The sequence below is a fragment of the Ambystoma mexicanum genome, chromosome 5q, assembly GCF_040938575.1.
Source record: "Ambystoma mexicanum isolate Mex_15411 chromosome 5q, UKY_AmexF1_1, whole genome shotgun sequence".
NCBI classification, from domain to species: Eukaryota; Metazoa; Chordata; class Amphibia; order Caudata; family Ambystomatidae; genus Ambystoma; species Ambystoma mexicanum.
The window spans coordinates 931710482-931733353 of record NC_090933.1 but is presented as its reverse complement, the minus strand read 5'-3'; the positions used below and the strand labels follow the sequence as shown (position 1 = coordinate 931733353).

The window sequence follows — 22872 nt, the reverse complement described above, 5'->3', positions numbered from 1 at the left end:
TAAAAAAGGGATGTTCGTAATGGGTCTAAAGTTCAGTGGTTTATCCTCGGAGAGGCTGGGTTTTTTAATGGGTGTGATCCATGCGTTTTTTAAATCCGCGGGCACCAAATTCTGGCAAGATGCATTGAGGAACTTGCAAATTGCATCCAACTAAATAGCTGCAAATGAGGGCAGCGGTCCCCTTTGCACGAGGTAGGATTAAGTTGCTTAATAATAGTTGCCAATTCCTCCATTTTAGGAGTAAAAGAAAACTCTAGGACTTAAAAACGGGTGCATTTGGTTGGTAGCTCATGTGGTGTCTAGGTACATAGCCTTTTTACTTACAATATCTAATCTAATTTTGTCAAACTTGCCCTGCATTGCTTCCTGGATAGTTAAACCAGACTGCACCCTTGATATTTGATGTCTCCTGCCTAAAAGGATAGCTTGTTCTTTTTAATGTTTTAAAAAGCGCCTTAGTTGCATATTGTTAGTAATGCTATTAAAACTGTTTTTCTTATCGCATCTTTATAATCTTTTGCAGCTCTTAGTAGCTAAAAAGGAGGAGGAAAGGTTGCTCCAAGCGTAGAAACATTTCAGCATATGATTTCCTGAAGTTCTCCAGCGAACCAAGCAATTCGTCTTGAGGAGGGCTAGTGAGTTAGTGACCTTAGCAGACGCGAGATTCTTTTTTTTTCTTTTCTTAGAGGAACCATACGTTCCCTGGTCGGGTCCCTGGTATTCCTGTGCAACATAGTCTGCTTATTCCATACGTTAGTTTTTGTGGGATGTATTGACACTAGTGTAAGAACTCCAGATCCAAAGACAATAGATACATCCCCTAGCCCCTGAAATCGCCCATCAAGATCTTGAGGGAATGGAAGGATCTGGAGGGATTCTGCACGTATTTCTGTGACTTGTTCATGTCACAGTTCTATCCATTAGAAGCAGTAGATGCCATTTTACCGCAATCGATGGAGGTAGATGCCATTCTATGCAGATCCTCTATGGCGGCAGAGGAAAAAGCCATCAGGGATTCTGTTGACAAGAAGGTACTCATTACAAAGAGGGCCTATAAAGGGACTCGTAATGCCTTACGAGCCAACGTACCTGGCACAAACTGTGCTAAGGGGCTTGAAGAAATGGAAAAATGCATTGGACCAATTGGACTGTACTCAGATTCTGGTGGACATTCAAAAACCAAGTACAGTTGCTATTTATCACATCATGGGAGAATCAGTCATTGCAACGGGTCAACAATCTTGGCACAGTCACATGTACATGAGACTGGGGCACAGAAGGGCATCAGAAAGCAATTGCATTGAAACTCCCTTTTGATGGCAACACGCTGTTTCGGGACATCTTGGAGGAAAAGTTCTGCAGTGTTCCAAGCAAATAAACATGCTGCAGGCCTCGAACACAAAGGGTTCGACTAAGACCCAGTTCTCCACAAGACCCAGATGGGGTGCCAACAGTGAAGAGCTATATAATACCCCCCCCCTGCTGAGATCAGGCACAAGAATGACGCCAGCATCAAGGAACAAACAAAGCCAATAAGAAGGCAATGATGGAACCACCGAGAGAATTGAGAAGAGGTTGATATCAAGGGTTCCTCAGGCAGAGGAAGGTACAGGGATTCTTTTCAGTAATAATGGTGCAAAGCCTGTAAACCAATTCATGATACTGCGAACATTCAGTGTGGTAATCCTCTTGGAAGATGGTGCTGCATGTTTTGAAAGGGGTCAGTTACAGGACGCCTTCTATGCTACGGTCATGCACCATTGGGCGGAATCGCCAGCAGTTTCTGTGAGTGGCTGCAAAGTTGGGGCATTTCCAGTTCAGGATATTACCCTTGGGTGGCAGTCTTCTCCCAGAGTATTCACAAAGCGCCTAGCTCCTGTGATGAAAACCTGACCTGGGGCCCTTCTCAGGTTGACACTTCCTGACCCTGGGGGGGTGGTGTTCTGCAGGATGATCACATGGGGAGAGGAACTTGTCACGATGGGAAAACCAACAACTTCCCCAGAGATCCTACTATCCTAATGGCTTATTGCACATCGCAGCTCTCTTGCCCTTTCTCCTGCTATGTCTTAACTTACCCTACCACCTTGCTTTTCAGCGCTGCTGAGTACCGGGGAACCGCACCGGTGGTGATTGCGCGCGATGTAAATGCTCTTTAACATGGACATTGGCTACTGTTCTGTGTAACCTAGGCCTTCTCCCACTATTTAGGAATCTCGAATGTAGGTGTTCTCATGGTCTACCATTTTGAGAACCAGAAGGAAATGACTAGGAAGCATAGACCCAGTGGGAAAGAAGAATCCAGGGAGGAATCCATGACCCTTAACTTAATATTCCCTGACCAGAGAGCGGGGGTAGGACATCTTGGATCCCCATGTCCACATACAGCTAGCCTGCAGAGGAAACTTAGTTAAGGACCAACTGCACCCAGATGGGCAGGGAGGGACAAAAATACTCTAAACTAAACCTCGCCAACCACAGGGCGGGGTAGGGGGGGGCGCCCGCCTCAGCCAGATACACATATCAGCCAGATACACATACCACACAGGATAATCATAGATGTTGAGCGCAGAAACGCAAAGACAAAGAGGTAAGGAAAGCCTGCTTGCTTACACAATTTTAAAACCTCAACTTTCCGTATACACTTTGCATACAGAAACGTACACAACCACTTCTCTGCAGAGCCAGCAGCACATGGTAATTCGCTGAACTTAAGTGTGGTTTTCGGGTCAGTGCGAACGGTGAAAACCGAACTGAAGCTGCTAACAGGACATTGCAACTCTTTATTTCCACTACACACTACTAGCTGGGGACCACTCGATGGTAACAGTGTGCAGTACGAATACCTTTCACATTAGCTTGTTGCTTAAAGTAATCCATCCTACAAGTGAGCTTTAATTGGTCTCTGAACCAAAGTGAAATTACAATAGTTTACACATTCCAAATTATAATTCTATACAAAGTGCTAACATGCTCCATTTGGAGGCATGTGCAACTGGTTCAACACCCCCCCCCCGGGCTTTCTTAAGGCACAGTTGCAGTAATGATGTAATTCAATTGGTACAATCCTTCCTAATTGCAACATAAATACATTTGTCCAATCTTTCTCAAAAGTTCATCTCCTGTTCATGCATAGTATACATAGTTGTACATTCTGTTTTGAGCAACTAAGTTTCCAAATTTGAAAAATGTATTTCTAGGATTCAGGTTGAAGACTGACGATTTGCCACTCTTCATACTAAACATTTAGTCCAACGGGTTATCCCTTGGCTCCTTATAGTGCTGCCTAATGGGGTTGTCACGGAATCGAATCCCAGTATTGTGGTATTGTGGGTTTAACGGTTTCTTCAATTAATATGGTGCGTCCTGAGGTCTCCCTCTCGTGGTTCCTTCTGTCCCTCTTAAGGGTAGGTCTTGTGAACTGAAGCTTGCTCCTTTATCTGGCTGGTTTTCTTTCAGGTTGGCAGTGTGCTGCTGGTTGATCTGGTTTAAATGTAGTATAGATATGTCCTAATTGTTCCAAACGCACAGTTACATTCAGATGGGTCTTTGTTCAGGATAATTTAGCGTGGGGAGCCAAAAGTAGCTACTGGTATGTTGGTGTCAAGATAACCAGGCGCTTCTAGACATAGCTCCCCTCAATTTCGAACACTGCAGTAGAAGAAATGATAGCTTGCATTTGTTAAAAGATGGAGATCTCTCACCTAATTGACCCATCCCATTTAGCCCGTCTAACTGAAGGATTATAGTGTCTGGGGGACGGGGGAGTTGTTATAGATTTCCCAGAAATTGTAGTGAGTGGTGTGGGGAATATAGTTGTATTCTAATCCTCCCTGCTCTGTCCCAATAATAAATCCAAGCCTTTCTGGTCGGTAATTCAGTAAGATGTCTGGCCCCCAGGAGAGAGCCAACACCAATCCTGTATTTGCTCTTATCTTGTGCACTGTTTGGTATTATGGTGAGAATGATTGTCTCGAACCGTGGCTAGTTGGGCAGCATATAAATAACTTGGTGACCCCCACCCCTGTTCTTTAGTAGCCATCTTAGTATAGCTCGATACTCTAGGTGCCCGTTTGGCCCATATGAATCTAAAAATGTGTTTTCTAGTGCCTTTTTTGGGGATCACTGTCGAATGGGCCTGCATCATATACAAGATCCTATTTTACTGCTGCGATTCTGCCCAACCAGGCGTATTCGATGGTCTTGAAGATTCTTACATAATGTTGGAATATTCTGTTATGAACGTGTGAGCGGTTGACGGGTGAACTGCTTGGGAATCCTGGTTCCATTGAAAGCCATTTCGTTTTCCAGGTGTTGCACAAATGCAGATTCTGTAATGTTCAAAATATGTGATTTGGTGTAGTTTTATTTTGAATGGCCGTTCAGTGTCGCCTCATGGATGGGAATATATTTTTAGAAAAATGGCACTGACCACAAAATGATGCAATACTTTCTTGACATATGTCCAATTGATATGGTCAAATGCCTTCTTGCATCCACCTGCTTCACCCATTGATGTCAATCGCTCTGCAGATGTTATCCTGAGCTTGTCTCCTTGGGCTGAAGCATGTCTGGTCAATGATTAAGGCCCTGGAGGACCGTCACCAACAGCATTGCTAATATTTTGGAGTAAATCAGGGCATCGTAATTGGGCACCGCATTTAGTCTGATTCTCACTTGCAAGCAATGATGGTCCATTCTCCCATTAATGGGGTGATTGCGTCGTTAAGAGACCCAAGTGTGGAATTGATACCAACGAGAATAGAAGAAGGCTGATGATCCATCTGGGCCGAGGCCTTATTTCTTGGTTAGCTTTTTTTGACCTGTAACTTTCTATGGGGAAATTGGGGCTTCCAAATCTTGTCCCAACAGTTTTTGGAGCACTGCAGCCTGGATGAAGGACTATTATGCTCTTCTAATTGATCTCCGTGGGACAGATTTATTTAATATTGTTAGCAGGTTCAGTAATTTTGTACATTCCCCCCTGTCCTGTAGTGTTAAGCGCTCTCTTTTAGCTTCTAGAATAACTGCTGCAATGCCTTATTGATAGTGTTGAGATAATACGATTTCGTTTTTAATAACTTCCTCTGCTCTTGTGGTCTTTAACTGGGTATGTAGCTGTCTTTATAGTTTCTGCGCCCTCATGTTTGTACTGGGTTTCCAGTGCATGCACTGGTTTCTCTACCTTCTGTTGACCTGTGATATTTTCTTCCTTGCTGAAGCCTGACTGATCTCCTCTAATGGGTTTGAAGGCCTTCCATATTGTGAGGTTTCAGTGTCTGTATTTTCCAAAAAGTATTGTGTACTCGGGGACCCAGTAGGTCGGTCTTCGATCTCCACCAGAATCATTGGTACGCCAATGGAAGGGCTTGCTGGCTTCCCAAATTTAGCTGTAACCGGATGGGTCAATGACGGAGACACTGGTAAGATAAATTGAAGGGGTGGGAGATGGATGACGTGGGCTGCAATCGTAAAGTAATCCGTCTCGAGTAGCTACTGGTGAACGTGTGAGAAATGTGTGCAATATCTCGTGTTGTGGAAACTGTCTCCGAATAGCTTCAGTTCAGGTCTGGTATAGCTTGTTGGAGTGGGTGATAGGCACGCTTCTTGAGTGTCAGTGGGACTAGATGGTCTAAATCTGCATTTATCACCACATTCCAGTACCCTCCTATGATGAGCGCCCCTTTCTGAAATAGTTATTTGATAGGTTCTAACATAAAACTGCTCCTGCTGTTGATTGGGACCATAAACTGAGACGATTCAACGTGCAAGCATATGCTCTTGGCAGGGTGTAAAATGTACACTTTCCACGACCACTTGGCTAGTGATATTTATCTTGGCAAGTAAATTGTTTGCGTGTGCATATAACCTGTGGCTGGCTAGTAGCTTGTTACTTGACTTTTTTTTGCCCTGTGCTCATTGTATTCTGTTTAATCTGGAATGCTGTGAAGGTTGTATGTCCTGCTCTTTAGCAAACTGCAATCTCTTGTTGCGTCTTTTTAAATTTCACTCAAATGTGACCAGTATTAATCAAGAGCCAAATAGCTCTTTTTTTTTTCCAGCTTAAATTTATCGGATTACATTTGAAATACTTGCTACGTCTATTGAAATGACGGTAGCAAGGATTCCATGTCAAATTGCACAGTAAATGTCTACATAAGTGGCCTATTGCAAACCGGGCGGCCGTCATCCATTGCATATAAAAGTAGGATCTGTGAGCATGCAACTTTGTGAGCATGCTTAAACTTTTTGCAGAAGGCACAGGGGATGTTTGCCTGCCCCAGATGTTCTGATTGAAGGAAGGGCCATGTTGAGATGGTTGGGGAGATTAAGGTTTCTGAACACCTTGTGCCAAATCAATTTGCCCATTGTGCTAAATCTGTGTGGAGTGATTTGCAAAAAGCGCTTCTCCTGTTTACCTCTGATTGCCTCATTGCTCTCTTGGCTTAATTGCTTTCCTTCAGACCCTAAAGGTTAGCTAACGCTGCCACATTGTGCCACTCCACCAACAAGCTTGGGTCCTCTGAAACTACTAGAGCGTTTGGTACTGTATGGAAACCGGTTGAAGGAACAAAATCGATATATACACCCCCTTTATAGCACAATACCTTTACGGCTGCTCCACTGTATGCCTGCATCAGCCTTTGTAGCACAATACCTTTACGTCTGCTCCACTGTATGCCTGCATCAGTTAAGTGCACATGGCACACAGGGATCTTTAGATTTAGACTAGAAATGTAAACATTTCTGGTCTTTTCTTAGGCCCCTCTGTCCTTTACAGATGTTGCTAGCCAATGCACGTGTAGGTGTCTAGATGGCATGTGTGCACCTTTAGGCTATGTTAGTGGATTGCATTGACAGTCTTACCTTCTGCACAAACTGATCTGAGTACTGGCTAACAGATCACTAGGTACTGCACGCAGTTCATGCCCTGCAACCAGCTAGAAACCTACATTCGGGCACAGGTTTTTAGTGGTGTGCACTGTTCTTTTTGGAAAACCTTGTTTTATCATACATTTCTTCTTTTTTTGGTAGCTATGGCTCGTGGACACCAGAAATTTCAGTCTCAGCAGAAGAATGCCAAAAAGCAAGCTGAAGCAAAAAAGAAACAAGGACATGATCAGAAGGCGGCTGCCAAAGTTGCATTAGTATATTCCTGTGCTGTATGCCGGGTAAGAACCCCCTTATCTACTACTCTTCACATTTAAATGGAGATCCGTGTAGGATAGAGCTTCAAGTGAAACTCGTTTGCAGGCCTGCATAATTAGTAGGACGTGGGTGAAAGTCTGTCAATCACAAGTACAGATAATCTGCCTTGTATCCTTGTCATGAACTTGCATGTGTTCCACTCAAATGTGTATATGCAACAATCCCTTTTTAAAGGACTTTCTGCCAAACCCACACAAAAAATACTTTTATTTGATATAGCTCGTTAAAACCTTACATAAAAGAGAAAACAAAATATCCCATCAATATTTTTCATACAGTAAAGTTAAAAACATCAATTCATATCACTACCATTCGCAAACAAAGGACACTTTATGATAACTGTGCAAACCCCAAATACAAAGAGTAAGCCCCCAATGCTATGCGTTACTTTCCAAATTCAGTTCCTTCTCAAAAGCAATCCACACACATGAGGAGGCAATGGCCCTACCAACACTGCATCCTGAAATGCCATTCTGCCAAAATGGCTCACTCTGGACCACCTGAAAAACCTTGTGCAAGGTGTCTGTACTTCATATAGTATTTAAACATAACCTTGCCGACAGTCAACACATGTCTTAGTCATGCCAGAAGCTTTACAAAGCCAACAGTACCGCTCATCCTTGGACATTCCCACCCAAGCTATTTAACAGCCAAGACTGGATTTTTATTTACATTTATCTTCATAAATATCCTAAGCTTAGGGCAGGGACATTGTGAGACGTATTTCTTTGGATGTCGGTAGAGAAAGTACAATCCAACACCCTCTCAATGAGGATAGTCTGCCTACATGGACATGGTTGTTGGTTGGACAAGTCCCATTATGGAGTTTTTTTTAAAGGAGTTCAAAAGCACCCAAATTCTCTTCCCAGTCGGACCGTGCGATCGTCTCAAACAGCACATTTAGCTTTTCGAACTCGGACAATGGAGCAACCACATTCATTTCATTCTAGAGACCAGTAATTCCCTGCAGCACACATTTTTAAATGGCGTATACCTCTATTGATAAGTATAGTACTATAGCAGGTTATACCGAGATCCATTCAAACCGCTTGTATGTGAGTAGCTCTAGATTACCCCAATATATTTCGCCATATATATCACTCGCCCATCCTGTTGAGTTGGTGTATGAACATTCCAAGGCATAACCGATGCTAGAGACTAGCTTTTACCGGTATACCGTAACTACACTGGCAGGTAAAAGCCAGCTTTATTAGTAATGAAGTTCTTTAAAGAGCATCATATATGTGGCCCTGAAATGTCGCCTTTTAAACATTCCCAGATCCCTACTCTTAATTGGTTGCGTCATAACCCAAGTGTTGATAGCTAGAAACCGTATACATGTAACCTCCAGGGGTAGAGATGGATTTCTGCCTTCCCTTGACGGTTCAAAATCTCATTAGTTTAAATTTCTGAAAGTATGTGTAAATCATTGACTTTTGCATAGTCAACCATTGCTGATGCACTTCTGCTAATGCTTATGTGTTGAATCGTAAATTGCCAAATCATCGGCATAGGCCAAGTATGGAATTCTTTCCATGCCCAATTTTTCAGCGAGAGTTGCAGACATCACTCAAACAATTGCCTACATCTGCCAAGAAGAGGTTGAAATTGACATGCATAGATCAGCTGGGTAGGCATACTCATTACTTTTAGCTGTGCCTAATGATACGCTGCAGCAAAGTTGATGAACAGTATGTAGAGAGTACTTAGGAATTGCTTGCCTAATTGGGGAATTCACTACGAAGATTTTATGTGCAAAATAACCTGACCTGTAATGTTGCTTCCTCCAGTTCCGATATTGGGTGTGGTGGGGTACAACTGCAAGACCTTTCTGAAAGACCTTTCTGATCTGTTCTCTTCCCCTATTACAATATTGTCATATTAATGTACATTTTTATTATTTTTAAAACTAGGGTGGGGATTTCATGATCAAGCTGATAATTATCCAAAAGATAATCCGGGCAATTGTATTGCTCATACACTTTTTCAAAACCGGACACATGTTTTGTTATGGCCAAGATGTTTCTATCCGACCCGCACACCGTTCAGGCCTCTATTCACATTGATCTCACCCACCACATCAATTTCGATATTAGTTATAATATTCACATTCATAGTAATAAAGTAAGGCATGAACACTATTTTTAGAAAAGCGCCCGACCTACATTTGGCCATCTCCCGAATTCTCACTTCCATAAAGTGGAGGCTTTGTTGGACATCCAAGTTGCACCTTGAAACACTGGTGCATTATAAATAACCGATCATCAAAGTTTGGATAGTGGAGACATCACCTGAGATTATTTCATCATGGTGACCTGCATCCAACTAAAATTCTCCACCCATTTTACAGAAGTCAGATCGGACTTGCTTGTTTATACAATATCTGAGAAGGGTGTCTTTATCGGAATACGTATTATAAATGCATCTGGAGTTCAGTTCGCCCCAATCAATAAGTGGGTGACTTTACTTCCAGAAGCATAGGTCGAAAGGGTCTTGTAAATACCAAATCAGTCTGCTGTCCCCCAAGAGGTTCATATATATTCAAGACCATTCTCAGTCCTCACACACTTCCACCAACAAAACATAAGGGTTTGTACTAACTCTTAACTTAAATGTCTTTGAGCACATTGTAATTAACCCCCTAGCCCCATGGGTCGGCCTTTTTGTCCCTCTAGGGGCCAGACTGTCAAAACACACAGCAATCAAACGTAACCCACCCCATACCTGTAGAAAAAATAGATATCCAAAGGAGCCGTTGTCAAAAAGAAATGGACAAGGCCACGAGTATTCCATGAAGTTATAGTAATGCTATTTTCAGGAGCGTGTTGAGGGAGCTGGAAGAAATGAAACATCCCCAGTGGTTCTTCAGTGTCCATGTCCCGTTTTACTTAAGGAGATGTGTTGGTAGTCGTCGCTTGATTAATAATGGACTGGGGCCAGGTTTTTTCTAATTGATTCTATCAATCTCTCTTCAAAAGATTGTGCACTACTCCTCACCAGAGCCACAACCTCTGCATCCCGACAGTGGACTTTTGTATATGGCATTGCCCCATGCGCCAATTGCTCCACAAATTCAAAATCTTTACTCTGCAGTACCCGCAAGGAAGGGAGGTGGTGAAATGGCACAAGTAGAGCTTTTCTGTTCAACGGTTGCTTAGTCTTTAAAGAGGTGTAAGAGTAAAGGATTTTGCCGGTAAGTGACCGGCTTCAGTCTCCATAACCACCAACGCTCTTGGGAGTGCAGCGGGGGCTTTGATATAGTTGGCTGAATTTCGTTAGTGTGTGTGGTGGTGGTCTGGTCCTGTATCAGTTGCATCCCCTCACCTTGATCCAATTCATCAAACGCATCCTCTTGCAGAGACGTTTGTTCCTCTTACGTTTTATCCCGTCTGCTAAGAAGCCATGAGGTCAAATTATCTGCTCTATTATCCAATCTTAACCGTCTTGCTGCCTTTCTGCTAGCTTTTTTGATAGCTGCACTTTTTTTCTGCTCATTCAAAGATACCAGATCACTGGCCCCCTCAGAGCATGAATCGAGGTTGGATGTCTGAACTATTCTTCCCTTAACTTTCGCCGTTTGTCGCAGAATTCTTCTAGAAGGTAGGGAATCGGGCCTTTTGTTATTAGCCTGAACTTCAAGCACTACTAACAAGGTGGATTTCAACAGCTTATCTTCATTTGAACTCTTCAGCAACAGGTAAAGGAGAGGGTTTCTTTCTAGTGGCTTTAAACTCTCCTTAATTGGGTTGCGCAGAGACCTTCCCATACAGCCCTATAGCAATAACAGTAGATAACTACTGATCCTTTCATTGTACTACTATCCAGCGTAAAACTGGGTGATCCCTCTTGCTCTAAATTCGAGCAAAGAGAATAGGTTGCTAGTGGATTTCAGCTTACAAAGACAAACACAAGTTTAATAAAGAATTAGTATTGCCAGTCTCGATGGATTCACCTGGCTCCATGTGCGGCTTGCTTCCACCCACTTTTGCCTGCGATTTGAAGTCATTAATTTTACAGCCAGCTGTGGTGTAGATTACTTTTGCGCCAGGTCTTGTGGAGACTATTCTTGTTCTACCTGAACAGGTCGTAACATTTTGCACAGGTACATGAGCCATCCATAACCTGATTTCTTTTTTTTATAAGGTTATCCATTTTGGCAGCATTTAAGATTAAACAATTACCACTGCACAGGATGAGTCTGAATGGTAACTTTACTCCTATTTCATGCAGTCACAAAGGCAACAATTCTGGTAGCCCTAGACCTCTGAGCTCTGCTATGACTGCCTTCCACTTAGACCACCACTTGTCACACCCACATTTGAATGTCCCAAAATGCCAAACTGATTCCTCTGGAGTCTCCTGTGTTTACGGTTGCATGTCCCTGTTTTTCCAAGAAGTGTGAATTGCCAGCCTGCTTCCCCTGGGATGCACCTTTTTAAGGGTGTTGCTCAGTATCTCAACCTCACTGGCTGATGGGGATGTTTCATTTTTACTATACAACCAGACTCCTATTAGCCCAAACTAACGGTGCCGATGCAAGAATCTCCATTTGTACTAATAATTCGCCCAAAACTACATCAAGTTGTAAATGCACTGTTAACAATACAAATCTCGAACTTTCATATTGAAAGCTTTCCCATAGGCTGCTTGCTTACGTGAAACTAAGTCTAATGATGCATTACTAACTTACCAATGTAGATGGTGTAATCTTCAACCATGAGTTACCTCCATTTTATCATACGTTGTTGTGTTGCATGCAATATTAAAATGGTCCTCCACCTGTATCTGTTGAAATAATGCACAGTATCTGCTTTACTTTAATGATCTCTCCAGATTCCTTGCATTCATATTTGTATCATCCAGTTGTCGGAGCACACAAGCGCATAGTCTTAAACCTCATTACGATATTTTATTTAGATCTATGCCACTCAATACTCATTTAGGTCTTTTTATGACTGCATCACAATTAGTTCCTATTCTTTCGTCAACCGGGCCCTATGACTCTTCCAAATTTATTTTATAGTATCAGTGTCCAAGTGAACTTGTCACATTATGCTACTCACCTAAAAAATGTTGTGACTTCAGTGTTTTATTCTTTATGCAACTTTTATGCCAAGCGATCCTACGTTAAAACTTTCCTTTCCTATATACAATTTCTGAAAAGGTTGCCAAATGGCATACACCCTGTTTCAGTTTCTCCCTTGAAACTGAGCTTAAGCCAATTCCTCATGGCCTTTCTTGTCTGCTTACAACACATGCATTGTCCACATGGGAAATGCCCTTATTACTTTGTAAAGACTCCACATTTCTGGTAAGAACGATCTTTACTATTTAAAATGTTCATTTTCATAATGTTGTCCTTCGAATCTGTTTAACGCCAAAACTAGGAGGGTCTAGAGGACACTTGTATCGTTCCAAATTCTTCCATCTCTTCAAGGACTTTATTTAACATGGTTTATTAAATTCTTTCAAAGATTGTCAAAGCTTGCAGCAAAGGAAGTCTTGATTCTATTAAAGATGCAGAGACAAACATTATGCTTCACTTATTTGCTCCTCTACAGCAGCCCTTTACACTATGTTTAAAAAAGTCTATTTTAAAGACTGGAGGGGGCGTCTGTACTCCTGCACTCTATATGGCAGAGTAGAGGCACATAATACCCCAGCCAAGATTCTCTAACGTTGGACAAGCAATCAAGGCTTAAGCTCTCAGGTGATGCAGGCTGGTTCTTACGTACAGTGTAGTCCACAAGCACCCACAAAGGAATGTCCACACACTGTCAGTGAAAACACAGATCTTTATATAAATAGGCTCACGTTATGTACACAATCACACACTTTGTGCGTCGTACAACCATTACACTTTGATTCCATTTAAAATGCATCAACTATACTCAGTTCAAATGTCATACAAATCAGTTTATGCAGTGAACCAACAATAGACCTAGGAGTAAAGCAGGTTGGTTAAATGATTGGCAGATTACTGGGCCCCTAGCGTCAGGCACAGTTCAGTATGGTTTCCCCCCAACCTGGGCAGCCCGTAATATAAAGATATAACACAAGCTCAGTCCATATATTGTCTATTCCAGTCTGATTTCCTTCTACAATTTTTCTACCACGTTGAGGCCGCAGCTTCGGTTTTGGCGGTGCTCGTCGACGATCAGTCGTGGACGTCCTGCGAAGAGGAGGCGTGTGCTGCACCTCAATGACTGTAGTTTGTTGCTGCAAAAGAGTCACTGAACTTTGGCCCAGCAAGGACGTTGAGAGTCGGAGTCTCTGCGGTCTTCAGGTGGCGGGGAAACCCACTGACTGATGCTCCTCGGCACGTCAGCGTCCTTTACTTTCTACGCCGGGACAAAGCGGTCGGCTGTGCTAGAGAGAGCGTCCTTTAATTCAAAGTGTCTTAATGGATGGAGCGTTGTGGCTCCGATTGGCGGCTCAGCGTCGGGCAGTTCCTGATTCTGGGCAACACAGCTTTGACAGGCCTCCAGCGGTTATAGCAAACCTGTGCATCCTGGTGTTCCAGTGGGCTCCAAGATTAAGCATAAACTATCAACTTCAGCTATTTCAATCAGTCGGAGGTCCCCAGATATACTGTTTGTCTCTCGTTCACTCTGCTGGGTCACACTCCGGCAACATTCAGGAGGGCATTCAGGCAGGCAGCCAATCAGGCTCACAGTGCATTCAGGCCATTATTCTCCATCCAGACACTCGCAACATGGAATGTGGATTTGGACAAGCACCCAGCCATTCAGCACTCTACACTGCATTCATACCAGTTTCGAGCAGGGCTTCTCAGTCATTGTCACTCACACAGATACCAGACGCCCATAACATGAAATGCATATTCGTCACACACTCCATTCAACCAGGTCCCACCCCACAGCCGTACCCACAACACCCCCATCCCTCCCCCGCCCCCCCCCACAATACCCTACATGGAACTTCCACCCAACAGCCAGTCATGGGAAAGTGACAGTCGGGACTTCGTTGAACACAAGGTAACGGGCGATAGAAAGCAAGAGGCCACAGGGGCCATCTTGTCTCCCATCAGGAATCAACTGATTCCAGGGTATCCCAAAATGGAGGATACTCGGAGCACCTGTCAAACCCAGCATGGAGCTGCCACCAGCCTGTACCCTGCTGTGGGCCACACACGGGTGCCCAAAAACATACACTAGGGATACAGGGTTGTACCCCCCCACCCATGGATGCCATAAGGGTATCCCATGGGTCTGTACACCAAAACGATGAGCCGCACCACCAGGAGTCCCACATGAACTCATGCGCCGAAAACAAGACCGAACATACATGATAAAGGACAAGGATATGGAGGCCCTGTCCCTCTAATGCATTTCCAGCATCACAATTAGTAAACCAACTGTCAAAACAAGAGTGAAAAAAGGAACTACGATTCCCCCAAAGTTCCTTTCCTTCTGGCAGTCCTAGGGGCCCTGCCTCTCTATTAGGGTGCACTCCATCTCTCATGCGGTGCCTGGGTCCTTTCATCTTCTTTTGGATGTCCTAAAACAGACACTTATGAGCAACTTCTGCAACAAAGTCCCATTTCCTTACAATGTTGTTCCGAGCTCTGCTCCTTGGCTGTGCCAAGGAAACACTCGACTCATGAAATAACTGGCAGTTAGGGAGGGTAATACGCTTAGCAGCTATACACAAATGAGCACATAATCCATACTGTGCAATTGCTTCTATTAAAAAAGACAGACTCCCTGTGCTGTAAGTGTAGAGAAACCTCAACGTTCACCCCAGAAAAAATCAACCCACTAGGGGGGGAAAAAGGCCCAGCATACGTCTAGCAAGGAGAAATATTCTTATTAAAATAGTTAAGGGCTCTGCTCTGATGCTCAACGTGGGCAATGGCTTATAAAGGAAAAACGTGTCGCAACTGAGGTACATCCCATAGGTTACAAATTCATGTAGCTGGTTGGTGTGACCCTATACATGGGCGTCCTGCTCTATCCAGATCATTGGTCCCAGCGTCTCCTGTTCGTCTATTTCCACATGGGGTTATTCTTAATGCGTCATCGGGCGCACAGCTCTTAACTGGTAATTAAAAGTACAGATCTGTGGCCTAATGTGCACCTGGTGCTTCAGACATGAGCGCAGAGGCTACTTTCGAGGTCAAACAATCTTACAAACCCCAGCTCGATCCTAGAAGCGTCTGCGCCGTTCTAGTTCTTCCCACCATGGGCTTACATGTGTTACTTTCCCTCCCTGGCAACTCGCAGCACAAATCACACGGGCCTGGGATATTCCATTGTGATCTTTCTGATAAATGGGGGGGGGGGGTGGAGGGGGTGACCTTAACCGCTTTATTGTCTGTGGTCTGAAATGGACCTACACTCTGGAAGTTTGGGGTCTTGGGACAGGGGCATCTGGGCACTAACTTCGGATTTGGGCTGGGGAAGGTCAGAGGCTGGTGCCCTCCTTCTCCTGGGATAGCTGCTCACGGGGAACCTGCGGCCCCCCTCATGGCCTTGTATGGCAAATTCTTTCCCAAAGAAAGTGCTGTTGATATGAGACAATTAAAGGTTTATGAATTACTGTGGATTTGGCCTTACCCTCTGCTGTCAAAGCTGCAAGCGGCTCCTGTATTCACCCATGTATTTCTGTTTTGGGCTACAAGGGAAGCGCCAGGCCTCCATTTCAATTGCAATCTACACTGTCGCAAAATCGATCTACAATGCAGCTTCTATGCCTCTCCCCCCTTAAACGTTCTCAAGCACCTACAACACTTCTATGTGAAGACCAGAGGCAAGCTTTCGGCTTGTTCAAAGATCACCACTGCCACTGCTATAGCCAATATGGGCTTAAAATAGAAAGTTTTAAATGTGTAGTTGCTAGACCAATCTGCACTCTTGATATCTTGTAACAAAATGCCTGCTGCAAAAGCGTTGGAAGCCATGGCTCCCTGGATAGAATGTGCCCCAAAAACTGACGCATCAATGCCTGCTAGAGCCATTACTTCTGTCCCCCATCTCACTATGGTGGTGGAAGCCCCAGGGTTTGAACTTTCCTACATGCCATGAGAAGCTGAGATGCGCTGTGGCCTGCACTCTGCAGTAAGTGCCTCATAATGCTAGATGTACTGCGCTACGCATAACTTGATATGTGAAGTATGGGTATGAGATTGCTTTTGGTACATCGCGCTATGTTGAACGCAATTTCCCCTTACGCGTAGAATCTTTTCTTGTCAACCTCTAAAGCTTTCAAGTCTGACACATCTACAAGATACTGAGCATAGTAAGGTGGCCAATTTGCCATACCGCTGCTGTACCGACAGAAGTTTTTTCGGCCACTGGTTAGTTGGAGCATGACATTGACGTCCCACAAAGAGGAATATTTTGGTTAAGTGGGGTTGCTTTCACCCCTTTGATCAGCCGAACTACTGCTGGGTGTCAACTGAGCACCGTCCACTATCTCGTGGCCTGTACGCCTTATTTTCTTCTTGCTAAGCTAATCGCCTGTACTAAAGAGGCAGTAACGGGATGAATAATCTGCTGCCCGCACCATCTCTCCCAGGTTTGCCATGCAGCACTATAACACTTTGTGTTGGATGGTGCCCAAGATACTTTGATTAACTCAGCTTTCTATGAAATACCCATATAACATCTGTGCCTGAAACTCTGCACACTATCGGAGCACTCTTCTCGAACTGGGAAGGGGGGGGGGGGTTATATTGCTCCTGACCGATCCGTCCGCAGGTCTGTATGATGGAACTTACCTCAGATTTCACGCTGAGGATTCCCCATCAGAACTGGACCAATCTTGTGATCACCTTTCTGGCAACACTATTGCTGCCTCCACTCTCTGCGAAACGTGTCTTCACCAGCATCACGAAAGGTGGAAATGCGTAACGTCCCCTGACCAGAGTTGCAGCAATGTGTTTGTCCCTAGAGCTCCCAGGTCCAGACCCCCAACTGAAGTACCATGGTAGTTGTGAGTCTGGAAGGGAAGAAGTCCGTACTGAATGGACCCCCATCTGCTTGGTTCCATGTAATAATGTCGCCACAAAAATCCCGCCATGCAAAAATATCACCGAAAAATGGCTGTTCTTTGTGGCGGTTATTATTGCATTTGCCTCTGTCCCCATATATAGTCACCCATATAATATCGCCACAACCTTTTCCCGGCGATATTATTTACGGTGACCATATATATGGGGATAATATTACCTGATACCATCTGCTTTGTAGTTCCAGTCTGATGGTGTTCTGCAACCCCAGCAGGTACATTTCCATGATAAGAGATCTTCTGGTCTAGGCAAGTGCCAGAAATCCTACGCTAGTTCCACCAACATCCCTGAGCATTGCTCAACCCCACCCCCAACGGCTTGTTGATGTAGCGCACTGCAGATCTATTGTCCATCCCGAGCAGAACACAGTAGTACGCTTCCCCCTTGACAAAGCCCTTCACTGCAAAAGAGCCCGATAGAAATAGGCAGTTGAACTGTAGCTCTCCGGGAGATCATTGCCATCCCCCACTCCCCCCCTCCTTGTTTGTAACTCCGCTCCTGGTGCCCCAACCTGATCTGCTCGCAGCTGGCTCCGATGAGCGCTCTAATGTCTCCAAATATGGCACACTGTTCCATGCATCCCTGATGTGGAGCCACCACTGTGGCTTAATCCTGCTTTACTCGTCTAGCGGGATGAGCTGGTGATAACACATGCCTTCCTGTAGGTGCTTGATTTTAAGCTTCATTAGGGCTGTAATGTAGTGGACTGGGAAAAATCGCTTGGATGGAAGCAGCTAGTGGACCAACTACTGTAGCTAGACTTCAAAGTGATATTATCAATCTCTTGAACAACCCTTTATCACTCTTATCTTGTGAATGGGAAGTTCTAGCATCGCATTGCTGGTGTCTACCGCGAAACTCAGGAATTATGTCCCCTTGCTGGGGGGTCAGCACTGACTCCCAGTTCACTAGGAACCCTCGGTGTGGATGCCCACTGGACTTGTGCTTGCAACTGCGTCTGTCTTCTGCCATAAACAGGATATCATCCATATATGATAATTCTCGTACCTTTCTCTCAATGGTGCCACTATCGGCTTCATTAACTTGGCCCAATGGGCTGAGGAGAGGCAGGCTTTTGAACTGCCAGGATGGCCCTCGCCAAGAAAACCCTAATTAAGGACGGTGCAGTACGCGTTAAGGTCTAGCCTGGCTAACCCGTCTTCCTTTCTGAGAATCTCCCATATTGATGTATTGCCTCAATCTTGAAATGCGTGTAAACTAACCAGCTGTGCTCTCCAAGATTGGTGTCTAGCCGCACCTTGTGATGAGCTAAGAACCTATTTCGCAAACCCTAAATCTGGGGCTTGCGCACTATCGCCTGTTTCTGTACTAGCATTTGTAGCTCTGCATCCAACAGGTGGCTCTCGTGCAGTGTGCATTTGAGGGAAGCCACGCTTGTGTGAAACCCTGCTACTGGCGGGTGGCGGGTGTTGTATCGCTGCGCCTGCTCACCTGTAGATGCACCATGGTGCCTCTGGAAGCCTCTGCGTTTTCTGGAGCCTCTGCCTTTATTGGTAAGCATGCGTCTGTATCCCAGTACTGCACTATAGGCCATTGGTGGTCTTTGGGAAAATCGACTAGCACCCATCTAAAATCCCCCCCTTCGACTGGTCCCTGGAAAAAACCCTACTGGGTAGAAATCACGTATAGATGCATACGCCTTCTCGAGCACGGTGAAGGTCCCCACAAACTTATTCATCTCTTTGGTGAAGGCTTCACCAAAGAGAAGCCCGTGAGGCCCCATCTCCTGCCTCCATGAGAGGCTAACCCCACCACCAATTTCCTAACTATCTTCAGGATCAAGCTCCTTTCTTTCAGAAGAGATGGGCCAATTTGCGTTGCGGAGCATGCACCCAGCACGCTAGGCACAATTAGCTAGCACTTGCACATCCACCGGCTCACTGGTGTCTGGCTCACCCCATGCAGGTCATGTTCAATGTTCCCAGACAAGGAGTCTGACAATAGGTGTTGGTATACATGCCCCATGGGGACAATTTACTAGGTCAGACGTGGTATACTGATCACATGAGTGTGTAACCTACATTATGTAGAAATGACAACCGAAAAAGTAACACTGGTTACTGATCATGAATCCGGTATCAAGACGAAGGGCAACTGCTCCGCTTGTGGAGTATTTCGTGAGGAAAAACATACTGAATCAATTTTACTCCTGCGTCCCGTCCCCTTTCCTCCATACTTATGGGACGTCTCTCCGTCCTGTGGGACGGGACCGGAGCACTTTGTAAAAAGCATCCATATTTTTTCCAAAAATGTGTCCTTCCTCTCTTTCTTGCGCGGGGCCCGGCACGCAACTGTAACCCCACCCATCTTGGCTCCGCCCCGCACATCGCTCATCAGTCCTTTTCTCTGCTCGACCGGGGCCGGACGCACTTGCATCCTGAGTTTCTTTTCCCCTTTTTTCCTCTCTGGCTTGCGCTAGAGTTAGTTTACTGGTCTGTCGTTCAAGCTAGACTTTCCTGATTGTTCATCGTGTCACTGTCGCTTCGAGGGCAGATCCCCATCCTTTGTTTAGAGTGTTTGGGTCCGGATCACCGTTGGGACTCCTGTTTTTACTGTGACTCCCTTTCAGTCCGGGCACTTCAACGTCGGTTGGAGCGGTGGGAGGAGGTGTTCTGACAAACTCCACCTTCACATTTTCAGGCATCGACGAGAAGAAGAAACGCCCGGTAAGTTCTTTACTTTTCAGAGCAACCCGGCCGGGGGATACCTTTCTGGGTTCCTCTCGGGCCGGGAGGGTCGTTGATCGCTCTGTCACCGGGGTTCGCCCTGAGGTGCCCTTCGGGCCTAATAATTCTACCGGAGTTTTCTCCGAGGGTCTCCGTAAGGGGCCTGTGAATACCGGAGTACGCTCCGAGGCCCCTCCTGTGGGGGATGTTTGTAGACCCAGTTCTACTGAGTCATGGGGTAACAGAGCTCGCTCTGAGGCCTCTCTGTCGGCTTCCCTCAAAGATAAGACCAGGGTTCGCCCCGAGGCCTTGGCTGGGCTGGTTACCCAATGGGTTTTCGAGGCCCGCGCAGATGAGGCTTTTACCGGGCATGGGTCCGAGGTCCCTCGTTCAGAGGCTAAATCTACCAACAGTTCCGAGAGGCCGGTCAAGGCTTTGTCGGTGAAAGCTGTTGCTCACCGTTCCCGCTCTTGTGGTGACACCAGACCTGTTGAGGGGGCAAACAAGCAGTTATTTTACCAGCAGTGCCGAGGTCCTTCCTTAGAAGGCTCAGTTGGCGGTTGGTATGTCACAAAAACATTCCAGGCATCATAGTACCGGCTCTGCCGAGGTTCCTTATATTAAGGCTAAGATTAAGACCCCTGATCCATCGACGGGGACCCCTGCCTCACTACCTCACGTGCCGCAGTTGCCCTCAGATGAAGACAAAATGGCACCCGTTCCCGCCATGACCGCGGTGGCCATTTTAGGTGCTACCCCTACAACTAAGCCATTGGCCTCTGGTGTAGGGCTTGGTCCCTTGGTCCCTTGTGCGCATCCTTGCCGGCCGGTTTGATTGGAACGCCCGGATGCCTCTTCCACACAGTGTTTTGTTGCCCGCGGGGGCGGCACCTTTGATTTATGTGGAAACGTCGGTGGATGGGCCGGTGTGGCACCCTTCCCCGCTACGTCCTTGGATTTGTCCACCTCATGAGAGGCCTCCTCAGGTTCTGAAACAGTCTCCAGAGGATGCCTTTTTCTGTGAATGTCAAGCTCTTATGCGCACCGACCCCATGAGGGAATATTTCGAAGGGCTTTTCAGGGAGATATGTCCACCTACGCCTTTGGCTCCACCTGTTCCTCCGGTGGTTCCGCCGGGGGCTTCCCTTGCCCGTGGTGCCTCCCCCAGCTCTTCCGCCTTTGCCTCCATTGTCCCCAGTGGACAAGGCCGTGGCTGACACGGCTCAGCAGGATCCTGACCTGTCTGATGACCCTCAAGGCGATCAGGACAACGAGTACCCCTTCCCCGCTCTATCAGAGCTTTTCATGACCGGGTACTGGACATGAGTTTCTTCGATGTTCCGGTGCCCGAGGCACCCGCTCCGCAGGAGGGCGTGCTTTCTGGGGCGTTCACCCTGTCTCCCTTGGAGCGTACCGGCCTGTTCCTGCAGAAGGAGTTTCTGGCCAACAAGGTCAGAGTCTGGGAAAAGCCACACTCGTAACTTTTTGTCAGTAAGATTGACGCGAGGTACAGGCTACATTCTTCGGAGTTGGCCCTGTCGTCTTGTCCGCCTCCCTCCTCCACAGTGGTGGCTGCAGCCACTTTTCAATCCAGACCTGCAGCATCCTCTTCCACGACGGCTACTCGGGTCCTGTATAAGGAGGACAAGCTCCTTGACTCCCTAGGGAGGACAATCTTTGCCAACTCGGCCTTGCAGCTCAGGCAGGCCAATGCAGAGTTTATATTAACGGGGGCTAATATGCGGATGTGGAAAGGTCTGTCGGAGTTTGAGGAGCACATCCCGGTCGAGAAGTTGGAAGACTTCAAGGGTGGCCTATCCGACGCCAGGGTCTTGGCCCAGGATCTCCTGGAGGCTGCGGCTCATCACGTAGACGCCTCGGCTCGGGGCCTTATGCTGGGGTTGATGCCTCACGGCATGCGTGGCTGCATGCCACTAAATTTTCAAAAGTGCAGGACAAGGTGTTGGACCTTCCGTTCGATGGTAAGGAGCTCTTTCATTCTACAACAGATGTAGAGCTCACCAAGATGAAGGATAGCACTCAGACAGCTAAGTCATTGTCTATCCTGGTTAAGGCTCCTTTCAAAACCCAGAGACCGTTGTCACAAAGTCGATTATCCTCCCGCTTTAGGGGATTCCTCGACTGCAAATCTCAGAGTGGATACCCATGTGGGGGAATAACTGCCGTAGGCAACAACGGACGCGGTTTTTCTCCCGCTCTTCAGCCTTCTTCTCAGGTTCAGGTGGCACTGCCACCGATAAACCTACTAAATGACGGTTTTCCACGCTCGCACGAGGCCCCGGTGGGAGGACGCATTGCGTCTCATTGGGAGGCTTGGCAGACCATCACAGAAGACAGATGGGTCTTGTCAGTCGCTCGAGCGGGCTTCTGCTTACCTATACCCCCTACCCCACCCTGCAACCCTCCTTTTCAGCTGTCGGGCTCTCCCTCCCTCAAAGCTGAGGTTGAGAAACTTCTGGACCTCAGAGCTGTAGAAACCGTTCCCCTCGGGGAGCGAGGGGAGGACTTCTACTCCCTGCTGTTTACGGTGCCCAAACCCAACCAGGCTGGCCTGCCCACCATCCTAGACCTTTCCCAGTTCAATCTTTTCCTACCCCAAGAGAAATTCAAGATGATTACGTCCAGCCAGATACGCTCCTCCTTGCAGACGACTGGCTCAGAGTTGTGATCTTCAGGACGCGTGCATGCATATCCTGATTTGGAACCCACACAGGAGATCTCCGCTTCTCTTTGGGAGAGGAGCACTTCCAGTTTTGAGTGCTTCCTTTGGGCCTCAGCTCGGCGCCATGTGTCTTTACGAAGATGTCGGTGATTGCGTATCTTTGTCTCCAGGGTATCCATGTGTATCTGTATTTGGACGACTGGCTCTTACGCAGCCCTTGTCCGCTAGCAGCAGCGGGCAATCTCCAGTCTCTCCTTCAG

At 46.2% G+C, this 22872-nt stretch overlaps 1 protein-coding gene across 1 annotated transcript in view; it reads left to right on the top strand.

Annotated features, from left to right (window-relative positions):
* ZNF706 (zinc finger protein 706) overlaps positions 1-22872 on the top strand; it is a 91454-nt gene that overhangs the window by 55480 nt on the left and 13102 nt on the right. The window contains exon 2 of the mRNA XM_069621447.1: positions 7036-7172. Coding sequence (XP_069477548.1) covers positions 7038-7172 — 135 coding nt within the window. The 5' untranslated portion in view covers positions 7036-7037. The remainder of the gene's footprint in view (positions 1-7035; positions 7173-22872) is intronic.